Source organism: Bos grunniens, chromosome 9 (genome assembly GCF_055505025.1).
Source record: "Bos grunniens cultivar Pamir isolate PY7600 chromosome 9, Bosgru_T2T1.0, whole genome shotgun sequence".
NCBI classification, from domain to species: Eukaryota; Metazoa; Chordata; class Mammalia; order Artiodactyla; family Bovidae; genus Bos; species Bos grunniens.
In genome coordinates, this window is record NC_141173.1 from 36,147,658 (window position 1) to 36,174,582 (window position 26,925).

Sequence of the window (26,925 nt, forward strand, 5' to 3'; positions counted from 1 at the left end):
AAATTTCTTATCAAGTGTCTACTGAAGCTCCAGCTGAAATCAGAGATGGGTTAGGTGATGAGACATGGGGTTCCAGAGGCAGTTTGCTCTAATAATAGGGGGGAATTAGAGAAAAAAGATAAGGACAGGAAATTGCACCAGGAATTAGACCAGCAATACCAATGCATGTGATGAAATTGCCTTTATTTGTTAAAATTGGACTATAAATTTGGTAATACACCTTCTAACAGCCAATGGGAAAATGGAAATATAATCAGTTCTGCAATGACAGAACTCTATTATAAGGCAAACTGAAGATAGTTAATAAGCAGAATAACTATTCTAAGAATCAAGCACTCCCCTTCCAAATAAATTCAAGTCACATCTAAAAGAAGGGGCTGTGCAACACAATAGATAATATTCTCAATAATGTCTTAAAAAATGTATCTATGAGTTATATACAGAGTTCCTTGTATGAGACAATGGTACTGCATTAAAAAAAATTCAGGATAAGAAATCCACAAATATAGTTTACTGATAATCACAATTCATCTGGGGATAATCTTTGGAATATCTGAAGAAATGGATGGCTTGAATAGCCCTTAGATTATTGTTCAATCGCTCAGTTGTATCCAACTCTTTGCGACCCCATGGACTGCAGCATGCTAGGCTTCCTTAAATTTCTTTTGATTGCTCTTACAGGCAAAGACCTACATATTTTAAATATATCTACATATAATGTTATCTCACAAATGCTTTAAAAGGTTTATAATCTAAAAGAGGGGATAAAAATTTAATATTAATTAACAGTTAGCTAAATACAATTCTATGTTATGATTTTGATGGAGAAAAAGTAAGCAAATGAAACTAATGCAAATGTAAGCTGTATTAACATAAGCAGGCTGTCTGAAGTAGGGAGTGAGAATCCCATTTTACTCAGAGCAATTCTTAGACCATACCTGGATCACTGAGTCAAATTCTGGATGCCTGAAATTTATATAAATATCAACAATTGAGCAGTTCTAGAAGCAAGTCATAAGGGTGATTTCAAAATGTTAACCACATTTTATATAGAATGATTAAAATAATTGGGAGGTTTACTTTTGAAGGTAAGGGATGATAGAACTTAATAGTCAGCTTCCAAGATGTAAACAGATGCTATAGAGAGACATGCGAGGAGTGTTGATCTAAGAGGCTGAACTAGGGCCAAATTGTACCATGTACCAGGAGATAGAGAATTACTAACGAGAAGAAAGATCTATCTATACTCAGAAATTCCACACATTAAATGTTTCATCAGCAAGTAACAGGTTCATATGCTTAGAGAAATGACAATAGAAAAACATTGCTGAGAGATGATTCAACTTCTAAATCATCTCTAGTGAGTAGTTGTAGTAAGTGGCTACTAGTTGTAGTCTAGTTGCTAGTTGTAATAAGGTGATTATAACGTTCATTATAACACTAAAAATCTGTTATTTTGGTCAGCATTTAGAATCCTTACTACTTATTAATATAAATTCATTCAGCTATTTTGCTAATCAAATATTATATTCTATGTAAATTTCTAAGCATTTGAGGATATAGCAATGAATAAGTTAAGGTTCCATTAAAGCTTACCCTGTTTGGGAGGAGTTGGTGGGTACAGATTAATGATAAACAATTCTATACATGATAAGAAGAACAAGACAGAAGGATAAGGTGTGGAATATCACTCTGAGGAGTGTTTTTGACGGACAGGTGCTGACCACTCTGTGAAAACTTTTATTCACCTGCTGGTCCAATGGGCTCTGTCTGAATGTCTGCATTGTCTCCCTCCAACCCACCATTGAATCCATCCCTAGGGGCTTGTCCCAGACCATCTCCCTCAGAGCACTGGGTACTGGGCATCCTTAGTTTTTTCAGTCTAAGTGTCATTTTTATTCTTATGGTATGAATGCGGGTAGTTGCCCAAATAGGTAATAGGATTTGAGGTGGGACATGATAAAGTCATGGATAGAGAAGCAGTCAACAATGGCTCCTCAAATTGGAAATATCAGATTAAAAATTCTGTATCAAAGGTTCCAAAGCTGTATGTCTCTAAGCATGATCTGAAAGACACCTACATAAGAATCACAAGAAACACTGGTTTGGCCAAAAAGTCCATGCTACTTTTTCTGTAACATTTTATCAATATTAGTTTAAAATGCAGATTCCTGTTCCTTCAGGTCACAGTTGAATCTTTCTGGGTAGAGACTGTCAGTCATTGTTTTGAACAAAAGCTCTTCAGGGATGTGTATATTTGCTAAAGTTTGAAAACCTCTGTATCAAAGAATAAGAACTCAATCAATAAAAAATATGAGTACCTTAAAGTGAAATCTCTCAGAAACACCAAAGATATAGAACCACTGTTAACAAGAGCCAAAGAGAAGACAATAGGACTCTTTCAGGTCTGTGGCTACGGGTACCTAAAGTTAGAAGACATGGCGGTGTCCTTACAGTTTTAAATAAAGCAAAAAGGCTGTGCTTTCCCATACCCCAGCCAGGGCCTGATGCCTCTGGGGAGGCTAGTTCTGTTGATACAATATGACATAAAAATGAAAAAGGATAAGATTAACATAAGGTTGGGAGAACTCCTTTTCTGGAAAACAGAAGGTATCTATAGTGGTTTCCTATTTAGATTGTCATTTCCTTCATAAAAGCTTTAATAACCTTCTTATATATAATCAGGAGAGCTTAAAAGTATTTAGCACATAGTAAACACTCAGTAAGTAATCAACTTTTGATGATCAGATCAGATCAGATCCACTCAGTCGTGTCCGACTCTTTGCGACCCCATGAATTGCAGCACGCCAGGCCTCCCTGTCCATCACCAACTCCCGGAGTTCACTGAGACTCACGTCCATCGAGTCAGTGATGCCATCCAGCCATCTCATCCTCTGTCGTCCCCTTCTCCTCCTGCCCCCAATCCCTCCCAGCATCAGAGTCTTTTCCAATGAGTCAACTCTTCGCATGAGGTGGCCAAAATACTGGAGTTTCAGCTTTAGCATCATTCCTTCCAAAGAAATCCCAGGGCTGATCTCCTTCAGAATGGACTGGTTGGATCTCCATGTATCTGCATAGATTTAACTATGAAATACATTAAAATCTTATTTCCCTTTCTTAGTTACCCTAGAAAAATCCTCATTAGGCCAAAAAGCTTGTTGGCCTAATGAGGATTTTTCTAGGGTAACTAAGAAAGGGAAATAAGATTTTAATGTATTTCACAGTTAAATCTATGCAGATACATGGATTTAGCCACATTCTTTATTCATTATCACTTAATGTCCTATATTGAGAGAGACAGAAGGAGAGAATGAGAGAGAGAGAGGCTTATGCATTTTATTTATTTACCATTTAAATAAGAAAAAGTGATAGCTATGGATTAGAGAAATCCACTTACTAACATCTTGAAGACAAGTGGGTTCCTGGTTAAAAATCTGCATGACGTTTTAGAGAACACAGTGAATCAGATAAATTTAAATTAATCGCCAATGATGGAGTGACAAGCCATGTAGATCAAGACAAATGCTGGCTACAATTTCACTTGGTCTTAGTGAAGAATTTGATTTTATAATCTATGACAAAATTATAAATTAGGTGTGAGAATTTGATACAAAGCAAAAAGCCAAGTGGGAAGTTAAGTGAGTGAAACTGTCTTCCTGTTTACAGGCAGAAGTTTTGCAATGTTTTCCTCTGTATGTTTTTATCAAACTAGTCAGCCTTAGCGTATCTACATGGGGTTGTAATTGAAACAACTAATACTTATGGATGCCTGTAATTATACTGTCATGTAAATTAGTTGTGGCTGATTGGTTGGACTCAAGGCGAGAATTATTTTCTAATACTCCTGCCACAGAGCATCTAGACAGAGCCTGAAAGGTGCCATGAATGCTCTACTTGTATTAATATTTCCACATATGCCAAGGCTCAGGGGACAAACTTTATTAATTCTGACTACAACTTTGAGAGTCATTTGCGAGACGCACATGGAGCACAGTATCCTACAAGTTCAAAGGTAAAGTCTTAGAGGGTCTCATAATAGTGTTCAAACAAGAGTAAGTATAGTTTTGAGATTTTGTAAATTCTTGAAATGGAATACCTCAAATTCACATGGGAATCAGATTTACACCCAACTACTTCAAAGATCAATGTTTAAGAAAATACAGATACTGTTTTTATTAGCCATAGGACACTAAGTTCATAAATTCAAACAGAAATATTCAATTGCCAAATGCTTTGAACTAGATTAAAAGATTAGCAGTACTGAAGAATTAACTACAGTATAGTGTATTCTTTTACATAGATATGTCAATGATACAGAGCTTAATTAATTTTATTTCTCCAGATATAGCAGGAAGAGAAGTTATACAGTCATGCAGTTATAAACTTGTGTTGTTTTTTTTTGGTAGGATTGCATCTTTAATTTTGCTTCTTAGATCAAGGATGCTGTCTTGAAGAAAGTGGGAAGAGTCTATAATCTATCTTTCAGCATTCTAGTTATGTAATTAATATCATCTATCTATTAATATTTATTTATATCTGTCAACTCCTTGCCATACTCAATTTAGTTTGGGTCTTTGACGCATACTTGGGGAAATGACATACAATTTGGCAGCCTATAAATTTGAACTTAATATCCTATGGCTGATGTCTCTAGTAGGAACCTTAAAATTGGAAACTAATATCGGTATTTTCTTAAACACTGATCTTGGGGCTTCCTGGATGGCACTAGTAACAGGTTATATTTGAATAGGTTGTATTTGCCTATCATTAGAACAGTTCCACCTTAAAAAGGCAATACTTTAAAAGAAAAATCAGATATTGAGTAATTAAAAGGTTTAGAAGCAATAAATAATTACAACAGTTCTTTGCTTCTCTGTAGAGAAAAAATGTTATTTAACAAATAGAGTGATAACACTATGCTGAGCTATTACAGCAAAACTGCAACACATTCTTCATTGCAGCAGTAAAACCATATAAACTGTATTCCTCTCAGAATTCTAAGCAGAATATCCATTAACTCTCCTAATTGCTATACCATGTAGGACAAGGATTTTCAACTCTTCAACAGTTGTTTAACAATAATTCACTCAAAAAGTCATTCACGTGAAGGTCTCTATAACAATGTAAAATTCTCCCTAGTGTGCAGCAGGTAATTATTTTTCTAAAGTTGAGTTGGACAATAATCTTTGTGTAAACAAGACATTCCTTTGCAGTCTGTCATCGATTTTTAATTAATTTTTACCCATTGATGTAATGCAAAAATTCATTTAGAAGCTGTGAATTGTATGAAATATTAATTATATTCTAGAGGTTTCAGAGCACCACAGAATGATGAAAGTGGGCATTGATAAGCTTTTAATTGCAACCCATTCGGTTAAGCCATTATGTTTTCATAACCCCTTATTTTTCATTAGTTATCTGTCAGTGTATAACACAGTTGTTAATTGAAGTAGAAAAAGAATGTGTGAACTTTGTTTTCCCAGTTGAATGCTTCAGTTATCCAGGAAGACAAACACACCCATAGCTATAGTATTACATTTTCAAGGCTAATAAAGCTAACAAGACGGAACCAGAAAGAGAGAAAGGGGATAGAGAACATGATACAGTCTCAACAAGTGGTCCTTCCACAGCTTTCCATGAATAGGGAGAAATCAGATGACTCAACTGATTACCAAATACAGAGAAAGCTCAGATGAATAACCATTTTGTGTCCATCCAGTGTAAAGGTGTCGGAATAGAAAATGATTCACTGTTTTTGTTGAAGAGTAAATAATGCATCCAAAGAAAAGAAGCATTCCCCTGTTTTAAAAAATTGAATCTTGAATAAACCTTACTATTAAAACTACTTTAGTATTTTAAAAACACTCATTTGTCTAAGCATTGTGGTCCTAATTACCATGTTTTTGAAATTCTGCAAAAATAATGCCTGATGATAGAGCTAAAATAAAAATTTTAGTTTATCAATGCCTATCTCCTAGGCAATTATAATTCACTAAAAATAAACAATATATGTGTTCATTTTGTTTAATATGTAGTTTTGATCATATTTTTAAGCTCAGTTGAAATCTTCTTTGCCTAGTATTGAAGACTACATACACTATTATGCTATGCTGGTCAATTCTATCTTCAGTTAGAAACTGACCTTATATCTCTCAAAATATTTTAAAAATATGTGGAATTGAAATAAAATACAATAAAATTCCCACATTCTCATAATTTTGGTAAGAAAAATCCATTTTTTTTAGCAAAAGAAAGCTAAAACACCATTCTGCAATAAACTATCTTCTGAAAACAATAACTTTTGAAAATATTCTTTGGTTAATTACAATGACTGACTGTCCGTTTCCTTCATGGGATAGAGAAATTAAAGCTTATGTCTTATTAAATTTTAATAATTTCATGAAACTAAATAGGGCCTTCCTTTCTAAGTCACCTGTAAAACTGTGCCTTCTGGCACACAAAGATGTTGCTTAACATGTTTTGTGAAATTTTGTTGCTGTTAAATACAAAAATAAAGCAGTATGGTGTGTCAACACCACACACACACACACACACACACACACACACACACACACACACACACACACACACACACACACACACACACACACACACACACACACACACACACACACACACACACACACACACACACACACACACACACACACACACACACACACACACACACACACACACACACACTGATTCTCTCTCGATCTCACTTCCCTTCACAAACAGTTTCCTCTACATTTCCATGAGCACAAACATAATGTATACTTTAAACATAAATTGGATCATATTATATATATTGTTCTGTAACTTGCCTCTTCAGTTCACATTCTATCGATGGCAGTATGTGTCCATGTTCCTTTTTAAATGGGTATTTCTTTTTACATAGTAACAATGCACTGCATTTTACCTAACCACGTCCTTATTGATGGGAAATGTCAGTTGTTTTTCAGCACTTCAATGTTGCAATCACAGCTGTAGACAATGTTCTTGCTAACATTCTTAAGAGATTCCATCCTGTAAATCTTAGAGTGTTTATCAAGAATAATATTCATCATTAAGACCAAGAGAAGGTTCTCTTTGAATTTATTTAATTTTCCAGATGTGTATTTTTATTTCAGTAAATAAATGTTAGTGCTGCTGCTGCAAGTCTGGTTGAGAAGCAGCCAACATAAATTTTAAAAAGAGATAATTTGTTTGCCAGCTCTTACAGAAATCTTGTATTCAGGGGGAAAAAAAAAAAAAAAGTACCAGCTCTGCGGGGAGAGAGAGTGCCCCTGGGGTATACAGCTTAGCAGATCAAGCCTCTATTAGCAGTGGTTTTCAACCCAGGGCAATTATACCATCCCCGCCCCGCAACCCATACACACATACCTCAGGGACATTTGGCAATGTCTAGAGATAGTGTTCTATCATAACTGGGGATGAGGGGATGTTGCTAACAGCTAGTAGATAGCGACTAAGGATGTTTGTATTGTGTAGGATAGTCCTCCACAACAAAGAACATTCTGGCTAGAGATGTCAACGGCACTGAGGTTGAGAAACCCTGCTTTCCTAGAATTAAGAAAAGACATCCTTTCCACTAACTTCAGTAACCTAGGTGACAGATCTTGGGAAGCAGAACACGGGTTGGGTTCTCCCTCAGTTTACACATTTAACCAGGTGCCCACATATAGAGTATACCTTGAACGATGTGCACTGAAACTGGCTCTCATCACCTTCTGCTAAGCCAATTGTTCCATAATAGCTTCAAAAAGTTAAAATATGTCACCAGTAAAGGGACTAACCCTGGAGTAGTTGTCAGTTGACTTTGGACTGTTGACTAAAGCATATTAGTCACAACCTGTAAACGGAGAGTTATTTTATTTGGTGGGCATGTTAAGCCCAGCAGGCAACATCTCAGTACCCCTGAGAAAAGTACTTTGAGGAGGCAGGAGAGGGAGTCAGGCTCTGTACCACTTTGTAACAATAGGGGACAGGCAGTCTGAATATCAAAGATTACTGTTAAGCAGTAAGGAAAATGGGTTTCGTTGGTTGCTCAGACATTAAGGAATCTGCCTGCAATGCAGGAGACCCAGATTTGATCCCTGGGTTGAGAAGATCCCCTGGAGAAGGGCATGGCAACCCACACCAGTATTCTTGCTGGAGAAGTTCATGGACTGAGGATCCTGGGGTCTACACAGTGTCAGACTCCACCAAGTGGCTATCACAACAGCAGATTAAGGAAAACCAGATATCAAGCTAAGGAAATTAGCATTCTTCTGTATATGGGAAGACGCAAGCCTCTGGGCTCACTGAATTAATTCCTTTCATATGCATCTAAGCTATCTAGAATCAATCCTGTTCCCTGTCACCCTTAGTGGAGGCAGGCATGGCAGATGGCAGCTTCTTGCATCCCCCCGCCTAAGCTCCTCAGCAATCTGGAGGGGTGGAGTCATCTGCTGGATCACAGGCATTGTGTTCTCATTTGGGAACCCTCATTCACATTGTGTGTGCTGTGTGTTTAGTCGCTCAGTTGTGTCCTGACTCTTTGTAACCCCATGGACTGTAGCCTGCCAGGCACCTCTGTCCATGGGGATTCCCCAGGCAAGAATAATGGAGTGGATTGCCATGCCCTCCTCTAGGGGATCTTCCCAACCCAAGAGATGAAACACAGGTCTCCCTCATTCACATTCAGTTCAGTTCAGTTGTCAGTCGTGTCCGACTCTTTGCGACCCCATGAATCGCAGCACGCCAGGCCTCCCTGTCCATCACCAACTCCCGGAATTCACTCAAACTCATGTCCATCAAGTCAGTGATGCCATCCAGCCATCTCATCTTCTGTCGTCCCCTTCTCCTCCTGCCCCCAATCCCTCCCAGCATCAGAGTCTTTTCCAATGAGTCAACTCTTCGCATGAGGTAGCCAAAGTACTGGAGTTTCAGCTTTAGCATCATTCCTTCCAAAGAACACCCAGGACTGATCTCCTTTAGAATGGACTGGTTGGATCTTCTTGCAGTCCAAGGGACTCTCAAGAGTCTTCTCCAACACCACAGTTCAAAAGCATCAATTCTTCGGCGCTCAGCCCTCTTTACAGTCCAACTCTCACATCCATTCTACTTCCCTGGTGGCTCAGAAGGTAAAGAGTCTGCCTACAATGCAGGAGACCTGACTTCAACCCTGGGTCGGGAAGATCTTCTGGAGAAGGTAATGGCAACCCACTCCAGTATTCTTGCTGCCACCCCCTCCTAATGTGAATGCCACTAACTTCCCTGGTGGCATTCACATTAGGAGGGTAGAAATCATTGATAATTGTGACTTTTTTGCCCACCTATATGGCCAGAAATATTTCATTTCACAGGGTCTAGTTCCAGCTTAAAGGTTAAAAGTTAAAGGTAAAGTGAAGTCGCTCAGTCACATCCGGCTCTTTGTGACCCCATGGACTGTAGCCTACTAGGCTTCTCTGTCTATGGGATTTTCCAGGCAAGAGTACTGGAGTGGGTTTCCATTTCCTTCTCCAGGGGATCTTCCTGACCCAGGGATCAAACCCAGGTCTCCCACATTGCAAGCAGATGTTTTACCCTCTGAGCCACCAGGGAAGCTCCAGCTTAGCTACTGCCTAATAGTGTTACCTGTTGTATGAAAATCTTGAATTGAGTAATTCTTAGGCTACTTCCAGATCTAAAATCCTACCTTCTTAACCCCACACTGTATGGTTAAACATTAAGATTCGGATCCAGACAATGTAGGTTCAAATCCTACCTCTGCTACTTGTGAGGTCACGACCTGGAGAAGTTGTTTTCTCTCTCAATGCTTCAATCTCATTACCTAAAAAAAAAAAAAAAAAAAGAACAACAGTGCATACCTCATAGCATCATTGTAAGAATAAATAAAACATAGACATTACTTAAGAAATTTCTGGTACCTGGTATATGCTCAATATATGATAGCTGTGATGACAGCCCCTGACTACCACTCCATCTTCATTTTTGCTGTGTGAAAATTGAAGTGTTGGTCGCTCAGTCATGTTCAACTCTTTCCTCTACCCATGGAAACCTCCGGGCAAGAATACTGAAGTGGGTTGCCATTCCCTTCTCCAGGGCATCCTCTCAACCCAGCAATTGAACCCAGGTCTTCTACATTGCAGGTGGATTCTTTACCTGCGTATCAGCCACTAGGAAGCCTGGTGTACGGTGTGCCAAAGGCTTGCACATACTTTCTGTTGTGTTTGATATCTCCACGGCTTCCATACATTTTTGTCCTCAATACCTTGTGCTTATTAGGTGTTTAGCTGATGTGAGTGAGCACTGTTTTTGGTGACTATCCTCTGCATTTCTGTTAGCTACCTGCTGGGGGATATGGGATTAGTTAGAATAGTGAAGTAGTGCTCAGAACTGTTTATAAATGTCAGTTCTCTTGTTCTAAATGCGATAGAGGACTTCAGTCTTTCATGTGCTTGAAACCACTTGCACCCATGTAACTCACTTAGACCAAGTAGACATAAGGAGAATTGATATGTGGTTCAGTTTCTGAATATAACTTAAGAGTCACTATACAGCCACGCTCTTCTCTCAGCCTCTGTGATCACCAAAGCTTATGTCTGAATTTTCTGTCAACCCCCTCTTGCCAGCCAATGATAAACATGTAGCCTGAGCAGGATATCAGTGGTTTTGTTTTAGCCCTTGGAATGTTGGATTATTAGTTACTTTAACAAAATTTATTCCATCCTGACTGATAAAGATAGGCTAGGAAGGAGCTTCTCACAGTTCAGAATCCTTTCCCTGCTTTATGAAGGTTAAGTTTTGCATGTATAAGTTAATTTGTTATTGGTAAAATGTGAGTAATACTAAATGTGAAAATATAAACTTAATTCAAGTTCAAACCTTTACCTAATCTGTGAGAATTTAATACCCTGGCTTGTCTTAATAAATGCTATTCAAAATATCTTGTTAATTAAACATTTTTCTGAATCATCATTCTCAACATGAATATACCTAGGACTTACCTGGGGAGTTGAAAAATATATAGCTCCCAGGGCTTTACCCAAGAGATTCTGACTGGACTAGGTGGGGTCAGGGTCTCACTATGATCCATATGATTCTAGTGTGCTGCCAGGGTCAAGAACCGCTGCTTAGAATGTACATACTTCTAATAGGAAATGACTACCACAGGACTCAACTGATTAGTTTAAAATTTATCTGAGTCGGGTGAAGACAGCTTATAGTGTAACCCTGGTAAAGTCCCTTTATTTTTCTAGACCTGTTTTTCATCTATCATCGTCTGTATAATTCTCATCTGTAACAACTTCCTTTCCCAGTGTTTGGGTGGCTCTATATGTTTTGCACATATGAGAAGTCGTCTCCAGTTCACCCTTCCACCCATGCATACGTACTCAGTCATGTCTCTTTGTGACTTGATGGACTAGCCTGCCAGGCTCCTCTGTCCATGGAATTCTCCATGAAAGTGGGTTGCTGGAGTGGGTTGCCATTTCCTACTCCAAGTGTCCTTCATCCGTGAGGGATCCAATAAAGTCAGAATCCAGATACCAGTGGCAATGTCTGAACAATTCAGTTCTAATTAAGAGTCAATGTTCAAATTAGAAATTTCCTTTCACAGAACATCTGTTCATCTTGAGGACTTTTATAGCCACTATCCATACCAATAAACAGTTGTAGGTCAATTGCTGGGCCTGCAATGAATAGTTGTTATAAAATGGAATCTTTGTCCTAAAATCTGAGTTCACATTTCCTTTCATTTGTCTTGAAAAGAAACTAAAAGTGTTTCACAGTAAGAGAACAATCTGAGTTGAAATCCAGCCCTGTACTTATGTGAGAAAAAGGAGACATGTAGAGAACTATTAAGTTTGGAAAACTGATGTCATTGTACAGTCTACTCTTTCCTGCTTACTCAGGGAATCAGATATCATCTTTTCATGCCATGTAGTCTCAGATAGTAGTAAGTAATATCACAGTTGAATGTTTAGGTTTTTTGGTCTGAATCGACAAATATATATTTTAAAAGTCAATAATTTTTCCTACATATGCTCATTGATGGAGAAGGCAATGGCAACCCACTGCAGTACTCTTGCCTGAAAAATCCCATGGATGGAGGAGCCTGGTAGGATGCAGTCCATGGAGTTGCTAAGAGTCAGACACGACTCAGTGTCTTCACTTTCACTTTTCACTTCCATGCATTGGAGACAGAAACGGCAACCCACTCCTGTGTTCTTGCCTGGAGAATCCCAGGGATGGTGGAACCTGGTGGGCTGCCGTCTATGGGGTCGCAAAGAGTTGGACACGACTGAAGCGACTTAGCAACAGCAATAGCAACAGCAACAACATGCTCATTGAATACAGACAACTCAGATAACTTCCCATTTCCTGCATGGTGAAATTTATAAGAATTGCTAAATCTACATTTTTATATCGGGTCATGAACTCAAGTTGACTTTTACAGATTGTATCCAAATAGCTCACTTGATTGCATTCTTCATTTGTTGTTCTTCAAATACACCAAGACACTGGGCTGAGGCAGTAACTTTACCAGAGCTTTTAAACATGTTCCTGTCTTTACATCATTTGTTATTCTATGAACGGAGCAAGAATTATCTTGCTGAAACAGGAGAAAAAAAAATTGAACTTTGTGTTAATATGTATGCTGAAGAGAGATGAAATTATTTCAATATTGAGAGAAATATATCTATATATTTACTATAAATAATGGTGGTGGTAGTGGTAAAACCCTCCCAGCAATGCAGGATTTGTAAGAGATGCAGGTTTGAGCCCTGGGTGAGGAAGATCCCCTGGAGGAGGAAATAGCTCCAGTATTCTTGCCTAGAGAATCATGTGGACCAAGGAGCCCAGCAGGCTACTGTCCACAGCATTGCAAAGAATCAGACACAACTGAGACAACTTAGCAGGCACACATGCACATACAAATACTTCCATTTTGTCATCTTAATGTTTATTTCACATTTTTATTAAATCTATGTTCATTTCTATTGTTAAATTTTAGTTCAATCATTATATCATTATATTGTTTCTTATACAACTTTTTCTTCTCTTGGAGAAGAAAAGGGCCTTGATTTTTTCAGTTTTTTAAGTTTTGTTGAAACTATTTCTGATTGATCTGCAAGCTGTCTGGAGGGATTTCTCACTGGGACCAAACACACTAGATGATCTGCCAGGTCTGTTTGCTTTCCTCCCAACATTCTCCCCATTGCCCTTGACATTCTCTGCAATAGGCTAGCTGTAGAAAGACTTCCCTGGGCTTTTCTTTTACCTTTCTGGGAATTTCCTCTTGCTTTCTTCTAAGGTAAATTCCTTGTTTACTGAATTTTATTACTCTTTCTTATTTTATGGCCTCATTTGTAGGAAAGAGTTCTTATAAATCAGTAAGAGAAAATGTTATATCCCAGTAAAAATTGTGTAAGTTGCCTAAAAGAGAAAAATATATATATATAGTTGGTTCTTGAGCGTACTAATGATGATATTCATCAAAAGAAATCTTGCTATAAGGAGACCCCAATTATTGGCAAAGATGAGCATATTTAACACTGCACTGATTTTAAGAGAGAGGTAGTGGAGGAAAGGAAGTTATGTCTGGTGGAAAGGTAAATAACTATACAATTAGTGTTTACCCTTAAAATTGTAATGTTTATTTAATATGTTTATATTTAATATAGCAAACTATGAATCAACCAATAATTTAACCTACTCATACCTACAAACAATACAGGGGCTTTAAAATGCTTTATCTTAGATTAACCCTGAGTAGGTTGAGTTATTGCAGTTTATTATGATGTTTCCACCCTTATTTTAAACCTCATTAAAAAGATTGTTATTTTTTTATAAAAGTTTTTTAGATCTCACAAATATTTTTTCTTTATTTTTTTCACCATTATTTATTGGAACTGAGGTTTTCCATTTGGGGACATTTCCCTTTGTTATGCTATATGTCTGCATATATGATATGTAATAGTTATAGAAAAATGCAAACTGAGTTAAACTATCATTTGCTCTAAGCTGGCCTATAGCACATCCATACAGTCCATACATCCTACAGTCCATCCTCATCTCGTCTCTTTACTAGGGACCTATATGAGCTACGACAGGGTATGCCGTGGGCAAAACCATCCCAAAATGGCCCAGTGCTCTAGTTTTGACTTGGTAAGATCTTAATAAGTCAATGCTGAGGGGGAAAAACGGGTTCTTCAAGTAGAGAGGAAAGGTGGTCTGCAGTTGGTGCTAACTAGATGATACTTGTGTAAATTTTGTTCCCACACTGCTAAAACGTCAACAATCAAGAGAACGTGGGCAAGATTCTAACTGCTCCCCTTTGATGGTCTCTTCCTGTTAAGGTATCATTTGGTACTTATTTTCTGAGAGTTTTATTGGTGCAAATATGAATATGATAAGGGGTGTGTGTGTGTGTGTGTGTGTGTGTGTGCATGCCTGCAGTCTTTATCACTCTGTGCCTACTCCCTCCACACGTTCTTGAACCCATTGGTTAAGAGAAGAGTGTCCTGACTACCTATTAGGTATTCGTGCTTTACCTAATTTGCCTTTAGAGGAAAAAAATGGGACATCCCAATGTGCTCTGTCCACCACCTTTATTCTGGTTCACATCTCAGCATGTTCTGTTCCTTTCAAATCTGTAGCTAAGGAAACATTTATCATTTTTCTTGCTTTTCATGCAATAGTTGGACATAATGTTTCCTTTTATTCAGTGACATTTAGTGGAATTAGTTGGTGGAAATGAACTCAAATTCTGAATGAAGGATCAGACAAGCATTATAGTTCCTTGAAAGTACCAGGAACTGTTCATCATGATGATAAATGACTCACTGCGAGTTGGAAGAAGAAGTACAATGGATTGTCATTAGATGCTTTTTGAATTATAGTTGCTTTTTAGAAAGTTAATACTACCTGACCAAATGCCAAAACCGAATCACAATGAAAAAGGCTGTTTTACCTAGATATTGCTTTATCTTGTTTTGATATAGAATGCACAAACCATGCCAAAATACATTTTTTAAATCAGTCAAATTTCAACTTGATGTGGCATGAACTTCAATAGCCCATGAACAGATATGAATTCAGGAGACTTTTTTGGTTTGTTTTCAGTGCCTGTACCACTGATGAATAATTCACAAAGAATGTAGCAGGACCTCAGGGTAGACTTACCCCCCTTTTTTTTAATAAAAAAAATGTTTTTCACTTTACTCTTGATAACAATTCTTTGAGGTGGAAAACGCTGGTCTCAGTTGATGGATGAGGACACTGAGATTAGGAGAGATTTAAATGATATACTTCAGAACAGTGCAATATATGTTTTCTGATACATCCTAATTTTACAGTGTATTTCTTTTCCGACAACTCATCAGTTTAAGATTTTATTTAGTTCTATAATGAACTATGTGGATGACATTTGCAAGACTGTTTCCACAGAAAGCACAACCATATCCTCTTTATGGCCTCCTTATACTCTCATTCCAGTTTTTTCAGACTTGTGGACAGGTTTCTAGATTCAAAGTTGCCATTTCACAAACAAATCTATTTGGACACAAGCAGGAGGGAAAAACAAAGCAAAACAAATATCGTCTTTTAAAAACACACTAAACAAATGTATATGATTCAGAGGAGACCCTTTCCAGGCCTCTCGGGAAATGGTTTGCAGTTGTTTTCAGAATGTAATCACAATTACATGTAAAATGTTGTTGTCCACACCCCAACCCTCTGCTGTAGAAGAGATTGTGAATTCAAATGTGTAGAAACCTATACTTACACTCCAACCTTACACTAATTAGCTCTGAAAGCTTTGATTTCCTCTTATGTATAAAAATCACAGTCAGGACTATAGCACTACCATTCTACCTTATGTGTAATTCTAATGAGATTTTTAGATTAGAGAGGTTCTGCAGGAAGATATGCCTACTGCCAGCAGAAGTGCCAATCCATAAGGCAGGATAAAGAACTATGACACAGAGCACACACACATACACACACTCACGCATATTATACTCATGCGTATGCATATACATCCATAGAAAGAAAGGAGGAAGCTGCTAGGTTTAGTACTGAGATCACCAGCAGCTTTATTAGTTATATACTCAAGACTACAGTTATCGAGTTTATACATACTGAGTTGTACTACAGAATGACAAGCCAAACAAGAACCTCAGAAGAATGGAGCTATATGCTTTGGGGAAAGAAAGAAAGTGAACTCGCTTAGTCGTGTCCTACTCTTTGCGATCCCATGGACTGTAGCCCACCAGGCTCCTCTGTCTATGGGATTCTCCAGGCAAGAGTACTGGAGTGGGTTGTCATTTCCTTCTCCAGGGGATCTTGTCAACCCAGGGATTGAACCCCGGTCTCCCACATTTCAGGCAGATGCTTTACCACCTGAGCCACCAGGGAAGTTTTGGGGAAGATAGTTCTTAATTCCTCAATAAGTCCTGAGTAGATTCCTCTGTGCCTTTCTATATAATACCATTGTATCCATGATTGTTGTCAATAAGCAAAAGCTTATATACATTTCTACTTTAAGAATTAAATGTGGTAAAATACTCATTGATAGATTTTGGAAGTATTATTTCTAAAATATTCTATTTTAAAAATTTATTTTAAGAGATATTTATAAAACAGGTATCTAGACTGACATGCTTTGACTGGGCTGGTTGACCAAGGATTTGATGACTCCATAGGAGAAAAACATATTTATGTAGGATGCTCACTAACATGTATTTATATTTTGTTCTAGGATTAAGTATAATTAGGTCGATCATCCACCTAATTTGTTTATAATTTTCAAAATCTCTAAACACATCTTTTTGTTATTATTTCTTATTCATCCCCTAATTAAATTCTTCTATATTTAATTAAGGCTCTGAATATCTAACCTCAGCTTTCACAGGTACAGACCTATAAATAGTTTGTCACTGAGCATGTTGGAAGTAGGCATAGTTTGAAGTCTTTTAACGTATATATACATTATGTACCTGTGAATAGAGGATCTTAGGGTAGCAGTTGTTTCAACTCCTACAATTTTGTAATCTTGAGTCATGCCTTTCACTTTTATACAATTGATGTGCCTCTAATGAGACACTGCATACCATTCTGTTTGAAGGTGACATCTCAGGATAAAAAAAGAAAAGAAATTTTAAGATGCATGGAAGTGCAAATATTTTTTGTGTGAGACAGTTATACAAGTTAACTTGTTAATTTTTGCACTGAATGATCCCAAGAGTGTTGCTTTGCAAGTTGGCCACTAGTGTCTAAATCCCCAATTATTGCTCTGGTCTAATATTCTCCAGCCCACTAGTAGGCCTGGTAATTGCAACAAGAGGGTGTTCTGTAAATACGAATAGATAATAAAATAATAAGACAGTATTCAATAAATACTAAGGATTCTGTAACTTGACCTTCGAACTTTGATTTTTGTGAAGTAAAGAAATGTGTTTTTACCAACTGTCTCAAATGATTTCGATACTTTAGGCTTGTTGACTAGCAACTGCTCGCTAGAAAGCTCTAGGTTAGTCCTCTCAGAACTCTTGTGTTGCCCAGTATTTACAAAGCCGTTTACTCACTTTCATCTCAAAATTAAATAATTTTATCCTTCCAATTCTATCATTAAAGCAGCCACAAATTTATTGTTTGGCTCTGCTGTGTCATCTCTTCCTTGAGCCAGTAAACCCGAATGCCCTAACTGATGCCTAATATGTGAAGACTCATAGAATAGGAAGAAATACTGAAGATGAAGGAAAAAATATATTAGCTGATATGTCAAAAAACTACCCCAGTAAGCTTTAGATTACTTTTAGATTAACAAATTACTCTCTCATATCATCAGGTTACTTTAGTAAAAATTCCCACTCTTTCTGCAAAAAAAGATGGGCAGAAATGCATGACAAGCCTGAAAAGAAAGGTAAAAATTGAAATTAAAACTTAAAAAGTTTTTGCTGTGTATGAAAAGTGTATAGATGGAAATCTTCAGGGGACTGGCCTTGGGAGGGATTTTCTATAAGCAATGAGGAATCTACAGTGAAATAACTCTAAACTAGGTTTTGCTTTACTCAAGTCTCAGAGCTCAACTTTAAGAGTACTGATGTTAGGTCAATTGTTATCAAAGTTTAACATGTATAATCATCTAGAAGGATTATTAAAACACAAATTGCTGAAACCCAAAGTTCTGATTCAATAATCTGGGAAGGTGCCTAAAATGTGCATTTCTAGAAAGTTCCAATTTGATACTGATGCTGTTGGTCTGGGAACCACATTTTAAGAATCACTGCATCATACCAAGGAGAAGTGATTGTTTTGGATCTTTATTTCATATTATAATTTTTTAGAGCTATACATTTTTTCCAAATCTTAAGGTAACTTCAGCAATGCCTATTTTTCCCCCTAAAAGTATGACATTGAAGACATATAAATTGAAGATGAAACTAAGATATAACCTTTAATAGGTAAGGTAATATGGTTTTAGCATAAGAACTTCTTGCAACCTGTAAAATTTTAGATGTTTTATTCTTAAAATCAATGAAACAAGTCAGTGGACTTCAATTTGATGGTGCTGTAACATTTGTAGCTCACTGGCAAGGATGTTGAAATCTCAGGATTCAGAAGAGAGGACACAAAGCAGAAGATGGTGAAATAGAGGGAGTAGCTGGCTGCCTATGGTGACATTTTGGAGAGAACCAGATAATTTAAAACTCACTGGGGTAGTTTTTTGACATATTAGCTAATATTTTTTTCTTCATCTTTAGTATTTTTTCCTGTTCTCTGAGTCTTCATACATTAAGCATCGGTTAGGGCATTGGGGTTTACTGGCTCAAGGAAGAGATGAAGCAGCAGAAACAAAAAATGAATGTGTGGCTGTTATAAGGATAGAATTGGAAGGATAATCAGAACTAGCTTGTTTTGTTCTGTTTTAATTTTTCCTATATCAATTGTACTTCTTGTACTTTTGGCTTTGTGACATTTGTATCAGCTCCATGAAGGGAGGAAGAATTCCTAATGGCATCATATTATGGAATGCCTAGTGTTAGCAAAGTTTATACAGCAGATGGGGTAGTACTCAGTGGTGTCATTTCTATTCTTACTTGGAAGGACTTTAAGTGCCATCTTAAAAGAGGAGAATGAAGTTTGAGGGGCAAAGGGATGCAAGGACTAAGAACTGGGACTATGAGCATCAAAATGACATAGTTGTTAGGATTAAGAATGTAAAATGACATAGTTATTAGGATTAAGAATTCTGCAAACTGATAAACAACTTCAGTTTTATTTAGTTATTTTCTGAATATCAGTTTAAGATAACCATCTAGTTACCAGGACAAAAATTCACTTACCAAGTAACAATTCACTTAATATGACTTGCTTCTAGACCCTTGCTTTGCTATTTTGATTAATCTATAACATCACAACCTTTTCCCAATTCCAGTCAGTCTTTCATCTTGAAAGACTGACATTAAATCACTTGATTCCCAGACTCCAAAATTCCATTCATATTCTCCACTGACTTTCTTCTGAGACACTGTTATGACTCTGCTAAGGTGGTGTGCTTGATAATTGCAGCATGTTCTGATAATCTTAGCTTTTCTTTAGAATATTTCAGGGAGTTCAGAAGAACAGTGTTTTCATTTGTTCATTCAATAAGCCCTTACTGGCTATTTATCATGCACCGGGTGTTATGCTAGATATTGAGGATTCAGAAACTAAAAGTAAAAAAAAGTTTCAGTTTCTAAATTCAAAGAATCAGTGCCTACAGAGAGGAGACCAACAAGTAAACAGATAATTTAACACCTAGAGAGTGGCTAGATGTGAGTGAATCACCATGTGCATGGAAGACACAAAACCAGGGTTTCTAACTCAAACTGGGTTTCAGGGAATCAGGAGTACTTAATTTAGAGTAAGAGCACCCGGCTAAAAGAAAGGCAAGCAGAGGAAGGTGAGAGGGCAAAAATGGACAAACATGATGCATCTGAGGGCTGCTAATTAGAGCAGTTGGGCTTGAGAATTTGAGGAAATTGAGTTCAGTTCAGTCGCTCAGTCGTGTCCGACTCTTTGCAACCCCATGAATTGTAGCACGCTAGGCCTCCCTGTCCATCACCAACTCCCGGAGTTCACTCAGACTCACGTCCATCCAGTTGGTGATGCCATCCAGCCATCTCATCCTCTGTCGTCCCCTTCTCCTCCTGCCCCCAATCCCTCCCAGTATCAGAGCCTTTTCCAATGTGTCAACTCTTCGCATGAGGTGGCCAAAGTACTGGAGTTTCCGCTTTAGCATCATTCCTTCCAAAGAACACCCAAGGCTGATCTCCTTCAGAATGGACTGGTTGGATCTCCTTGCAGTCCAAGGGACTCTCAAGAGTCTTCTCCAACACCACAGTTCAAAAGCATCAATTCTTCGGCACTCAGCTTTCTTCACAGTCCAACTCTCACATCCATACATGACCAATGGAAAAACCATAGCCTTGACTAGATGGACCTTTGTTGGCAAAGTAATGTTTCTGCTTTTCAATATGCTATCTAGTTTGGTCATAACTTTCCTTCCAAGGAGTAAGCGTCTTTTAATTTTATGGCTGCAATCACAATCTGCAGTGATTTTGTAGCCCCCCAAAATAAAATCTGACACTGTTTCCCCATCTATTTCCCATGAAGTGATGGGACCAGATGCCATGATCTTCGTTTTCTGAATGTTGAGCTTTAAGCCAACTTTTTCACTCTCCTCTTTCACTTTCATCAAGAGGCTTTTTAGTTCCTCTTTACTTTCTGCCATAAGGGTGGTGTCATCTGCATATCTGAGGTTATTGATATTTCTCCCAGCAATCTTGATTCCAGCTTGTGCTTCTTCCAGCCCAGAGTTTCTCATGATGTACTCTGCATATAAGTTAAATAAGCAGGGTGACAATAATCCTGGAGAAATAAACTGGGATGGAAGATTCCTGAAAAAAATCTGAATATCACACCCAGTTGAGTTCAGTCGCTCAGTCATGTCCGACTCTTTGTAACATTGTGAACTGTAACATGCCAGGCTTCCCTGTCCATCACCAACTCCCAGAGCCTACTCAAAGTCATGTCCATTGCGTCGGTGATGCTGTCCAACCATCTCATCCTCTGTCAGCCCCTTTTCCTCCTGCCTTCAATCTTTCCCAGCATCTAGGTCTTTTCCAATGAGTCAGTTCTTCGCATCAGGTGGCCAAAGGATTGGAGTTTCAGTTTCAGCATCAGTCCTTATCACACTAAAGAATTGGAATTTAATCTCAGAGAAAATTTAATCTCAAACAAAGAAATTTAATCTCAGAGGAAAAAGTGAACAATCTCAAGCAGAGCTTTATGCTTCATTAGTATTTTAGGAATGTTACTCTCTGGGCATTAGGAAAAGGATGTGGTACAGATGAGATTAAAAGCAGGTGTGGGACCTTCCTGGCCATCCAGTGGTTAGGACTCTGCACTTCCAATGCAGGGGGTATAGTTTCAATCTCTGGTTGAGAAACTAAGATCTTGCATGGTGCACAGTGCAGCCAAAATATTTTTTACAAAAAGGCAGGTGTGCCATTTAGGAGGCTGCCTAGTTCTGATTGCTCTGACTGAGAAACAATGAGGGTCTTCTCTGAGTTACAGTGGCAGGAATGGAAGGAAGGAGAAAACAGAGGGAAATTCTAAGGAGAGAAATCCATAAGGGGTCAATGAATGAATGTGAAGGCTTTAGTAATTTTGGGGGGCAGATGAAAGGACAATAAATGTGTGTGAGGTCTGATTTCACTTGTAAATATTTCAACTTATTGTACAAGTATATAGCAAACAGCCAAAGCCAAAAAGGAAAGGCAGTGTTAGGCTGTGGCGGCTGGACATCATGCTACTTTGATTCTGTGTCCCCGAATCAGGGAGGGTAGGCCTCAGCCTGCAATGGCCCAATAGGGCCCAGAAGATCCCTGCCTGGCAGATATGGACCAGGCAGAAGTTATCTCTTAAGTGCAGATTGTCAATTGGATTGTCGCTTTTCTTGTCCAAGATTTTTTTTCTAAGTCACCCTGTTTGTTTAGCTGGGGCATGGAATTTATATACATATATCCAAAATAGTTTTTATCATAAAAATTTGAAAATACATATACTACAAAAAAAAATCTTGTGTTTTAGCTGGATAGACAAAGAGGGAAATGATTACTCAGAACAAATTACTTTTTTAAAGGTATAAAATAAAATAACCTCCCTAACACCATGCCATCCAAATAGCTAGTCTCTCTGCGAGACTAAAATTCAGAAAAGGAGTTTTTTTAGCTGCATTTTTATGGTTTGATTGCCATATTTACAATTTCCTTTCTCTTGTGAAATTCTGAACATATGTTCTGTTAAATTCCATGCCTCCCAGATGAACAAGAAGTATGACTTGTAGTAAATGTAAATGGAGATTTGTTCTCAAGGTTTTATATAAATAGAAATGAGGAGAAAAAATATCACTAGCCTTTGAAACTTGAAAGGTTGCTTGGCAGTTCTTAAAGAAATAATATCAAAGATTATATGGCCTAGAGTTTACACGGGCTTCGTGTGTGGTGGCTCAGCGATTAAGAACCCACCTGCCAATGCAGGAGACACAGGAAACTCGAGTTCAAACCCTGGGTCAGAAAGGTCCCCTGGAAGAGGAAATAGTAATCGACTCCAATATTCTTGCTTGAAAAATTCCATGGACAGAGGAGCCTGGTGGACTATAATCCAATATATTTGCAGGGAATCCAGCTTTCAGCTTTTGCCCACTAAATGCCAATCAGTCAACAATCAAAAATCCTCCCACAAATCCCCTTAGTGGGTATTCTCTATCAAGAACTATTGTTTTAAACTTGGGCATTGGGGTGCAATTTTCCTAAGGGCACATGGATACCGTGTGGAGTAATAAGAAGGAAATACTCTCAGAGACAAAAGTGAGCCCAAGGTCAAGAAAGTAGAGCCAAGGTCTGACTGAAGCATGTAAAGTGTTAGTCACTTAGTCGTGTCTGACTCTCTGTGACCCTCCAGGTTCCTCTGTCTATGGGATTCTCCAGGCAAGAATACTGGAGTGGGTTACCATTCTCTTCTCCAGGGGAGCATGCAAGGAGGATCCTTTTGAAGGATTTTCTCTTTTTGTCTGTGATTTTCTCTTAAATCATCAGGGTTGAAATGGAATGGTAAGCAGTCAGGGTTAGGCAGTATTAAATTTACCCTTTTGTATGGGAAATAGATGGGGAAACAGTGTCAGACTTTACTTTTGGGGGCTGCAAAATCACTGCAGATGGTGATTGCAGCCATGAAATTTAAAGATGCTTACTCCTTGGAAGGAAAGTTATGACCAACCTAGATAGCATATTGAAAAGCAGAGACATTACTTTGCCAACAAAGGTCTGTCTAGTCAAGGCTATGGTTTTTCCAGTGGTCACGTATGGATGTGAGAGTTGGACTGTGAAGAAGGCTGAGTGCTGAAGAATTGATGCTTTTGAACTGTGGTGTTGGAGAAGACTCTTGAGAGTCCCTTGGACTGCAAGGAGATCCAACCAGTCCATTCTAAAGGAGATCGGTCCTGGGTGTTCTTTGGAAGGACTGATGGTAAAGCTGAAACTCCGGTACTTTGGCCACCTCATGCGAAGAGTTGACTCATTGGAAAAGGCTCTGATGCTGGGAGGGATTGGGGGCAGGAGGAGACGGGGACGACAGAGGATGAGATGGCTGGATGGCATCACCGACTCGATGGGTGTGAGTTTGAGTGAACTCCGGGAGTTGGTGATGGACAAGGAGGCCTGGCATGCTGCAGTTCATGGGGTCGCAAAGAGTTGGACACGACTGAGTGACTGAACTGTACTGATGGGTAATTTTCTTTAGTCAACTCAAACTTTGACATCGCTAATCATAGCCTGGTGATTTTAGTTCTCTCCCTCTCAATTAAAGATGGACACATAACACAGACTTATATAGAGGTGTGTAGGAAAGCTAGTGAAGAAAAGAAAAAGCATCTCATTCCACATACTCTCCTACCCTGAGGTCCAGGGGAAGTTGACTGCATATAACTGAGGACTAATATGCCAACATTCTGCTCAGTGACCAGCATGAAATGAGAGGTGGCTCAGAAAGAGTAGGGAAGGGCACATGGTTAGAAAAGGAGCTGTCAAGTGAAGGACTATGGGTAAATGGGAGACAAAACTCATCCCCAAAGTTCTAGGTCCTCTTCTGTCCAATGTGGGGGCCAGTAAGCTACAAAGGCTTTGGAGCACTTAAAATATGGCTAATTGAAATTGAGATGCTCTTGTGTGTAAAATAAACAATTTCAGAGGCTTACTATGGAAGTAAAGATGCAAGTTATCTCATTAATAGTTGTCATTGATTTCACGTTCACATGACAGTATCTTGATATAGTGGATTAAGTAAAATGCATTATTAAAATAATCTAATTTCACCTGTCATATGGTACTTGTGAATTGTGGCTACTGAACGCTTTATGGGCTTCCCAGGTGATGCTGGTGGTAAAGAACTGGCCTGCCTATGCAGAAGACAGAGACTTAAGAGATGGGAGTTCCATCCCTGGGCTGGGAAGATTCCCTAGAGCAGGGCATGGCAATCCACTCCAGTATTCTTGCCTGGAGAATCTCATGGACAGGGGAGCCTGGCAGGCTACAGTCCACAGGGTCTCAAGGAGTCGGACAAGAATGAAGTGACTTAGCACAGCACAGCATGTGGCTCATACTGGACAATATTAACCTAAATGAGGAAAAATTTTGAAGGGAAGAAGCTGGGGTTAACACTGGGTTATAATTCATTCCACAACTATTAACTGAGCTTCTTCTCTAAGTCAGGCATTGAGCCAGGCGTTGGATAAATAGCTGTGAATGAAACAGACACATTTCCTGTACTGACAGTGTCAACAGTGTCTTCAGGGGACAGAAGCTAAATGAATAATTATAAAATTAGACATTTTGATAAGCATCATTAGGTAAAAGTAATGGAAAGACTATAACAGAGGCTACCAGTCTAGATCAGAAAGTCATGGAAAGTATTGGATTCCATGGCTTGGTCATGGAAGGTAAAGGGATTTGTTTGGGATTTTCTATAACATCTTATGCAATGTCAGTTAGAGAAAAACAAATACTGCATGATATCACTTATATGTGGAATCTAAAATATAAAACTAGTGAATATAATGAAAAAGAAATAGACTCACAGATATAGAGAACAAACTAGTGGTTCCCACTGGGGTAAGATACAAGTAAGAAATTAAGAGGTACAGACTAAGATGTATAAAACAAATAAGCTACAAGGATATATTGTACCACACAGGGAATATAGCCAATATTTTATAATAAGTATCAATGGAATATGACCTTTAATATTTGTGAATCACTATTTCCTGTGGTCATGTATGGTTGTGAGAGTTGGACTGTGAAGAAGGCTGAGCACCGAAGAATTGATGCTTTTGAACTGTGGTGTTGGACAAGACTCTTGAGAGTCCCTTGGACTGCAAGGAGATCCAACCAGTCCATTCTGAAGGACACCAGCCCTGGGATTTCTTTGGAAGGACTGATGCTGAAGTTGAAACTCCAGTACTTTGGCCACCTCATGCGAAGAGTTGACTCATTGGAAAAGACTCTGATGCTGGGAGGGATTGGGGGCAGGAGGAGAAGGGGACGACAGAGGATGAGATGGCTGGATGGCATCACTGACTCGATGGAGGTGAGTCTGGGTGAACTCCGGGAGTTGGTGATGGACACGGAGGCCTGGCGTGCTGCAATTCATGGGGTCACAAAGAGTCGGACACGACTGAGCGACTGACCTGAACTGAACTGATGTCATATACTTGAAACTTATATAATACTGTACATTAACTATACCTTAATTTAAATAAAAAGGAAAGTCATGGATGGCATCTGTGAGGCAATGACATTGGTTGAAGAACTGAAGTGTGATTAGGAGTTAACCAGGAAAAAGCATTGTACAAAGAAGAGCATTAGATACAGAGGAAAGAGCATGTGCGAGGATCCTAGGGCAACAGAAAGATGAATAAGGCCATGTTCCTAGGCGATGCAAAATAAAGTGACAACAGGTAGGGGATGAAGAGAGAGACACAGACTAGATTGCTGTTGACTGTTTTACACTTTGGAGGGGATTTAACCAATAAAGCAAAATGTTTTGCCTTATATTTTTAAAATGTTACTTTCTCTATGTGGTAGTGAACAGTCAGAGCAAGCAAGCGTGAGGTTGGAAAGATCAATGGGAAGATGGCCACAGTCTGGCCAGGTGAGACAAGAGGTGTTTGGTCCAAGCAGAATGGATGGTCTATTTATTCTCTGCCCTGGCACATGCTGTCTGCTTTTGTTAACTTAGATCAGATATTCTCTCCCTTGAATGGTGACTGTCCTTATACTTCTTTTGGTCCATATTCTATCCATCTTCAGAAATTATTCCTTTATTTGTCCTCTTTGAATTTTTTCCAAAGATAGCATGCAACTTTCTGATTTCCTGTGCCTTATTATACTTGATTAAGTCTCTTTGTTTCCTTTTTCAAAAGGGACATGTGAAAAAGAAACATTTTCTTTGCTCTTGTCATGGGTAGATATTGTGAATCTCATGGAGTCAGAACACTGCAGAACAGGATTGGTAATACCTGATGCTACTCCAGACTAGACATTCATTTTTTGCTGCTAAAAGTACTTTAAAAATATTGTATTCTCTTTAAACTGGATAATGGAATCTTTCAAAATATGTTTCAATAAATTAAATAATTTAAATATATTTATCAGGTTATTAGGTAATGTTTTACATTGTTAGAAATTTTGAAAGTATAAAAATGTCTTCAGAGAATAATTCTCTCTTTCTGCTCATTGCCTGATCCAATCAGCCCTTGTACAGGTTAACATTGCTATTTGTGTCTTGTGTATTCTTCTGGAAATTATTATTTCATATGTAATAGAGTGTTTA

General features: G+C 38.4%; 2 protein-coding genes across 5 annotated transcripts in view; one reads left to right on the forward strand and one right to left on the reverse strand.

The window, feature by feature from the left end:
- LOC147365799 (uncharacterized) overlaps positions 1-26,925 on the forward strand; it is a 571,237-nt gene that overhangs the window by 508,976 nt on the left and 35,336 nt on the right. The gene's annotated exons all lie outside the window — the stretch shown is intronic.
- The window catches only part of LOC147365801 (uncharacterized), an 856,584-nt gene that overhangs the window by 6,835 nt on the left and 822,824 nt on the right, over positions 1-26,925 (reverse strand). For 3 of the 4 annotated variants that reach the window (XR_015132780.1, XR_015132770.1, XM_086317214.1), the window contains one exon: positions 9,752-9,817. The exons of the other annotated variant lie outside the window; for it this stretch is intronic. Coding sequence is in view for 1 of the 3 variants with exons in the window: in XM_086317214.1 (XP_086173340.1) it covers positions 9,752-9,817 (66 nt within the window). In the remaining 2 variants the exon portion in view is untranslated. The remainder of the gene's footprint in view (positions 1-9,751; positions 9,818-26,925) is intronic. 4 annotated transcript variants of the gene reach the window in all.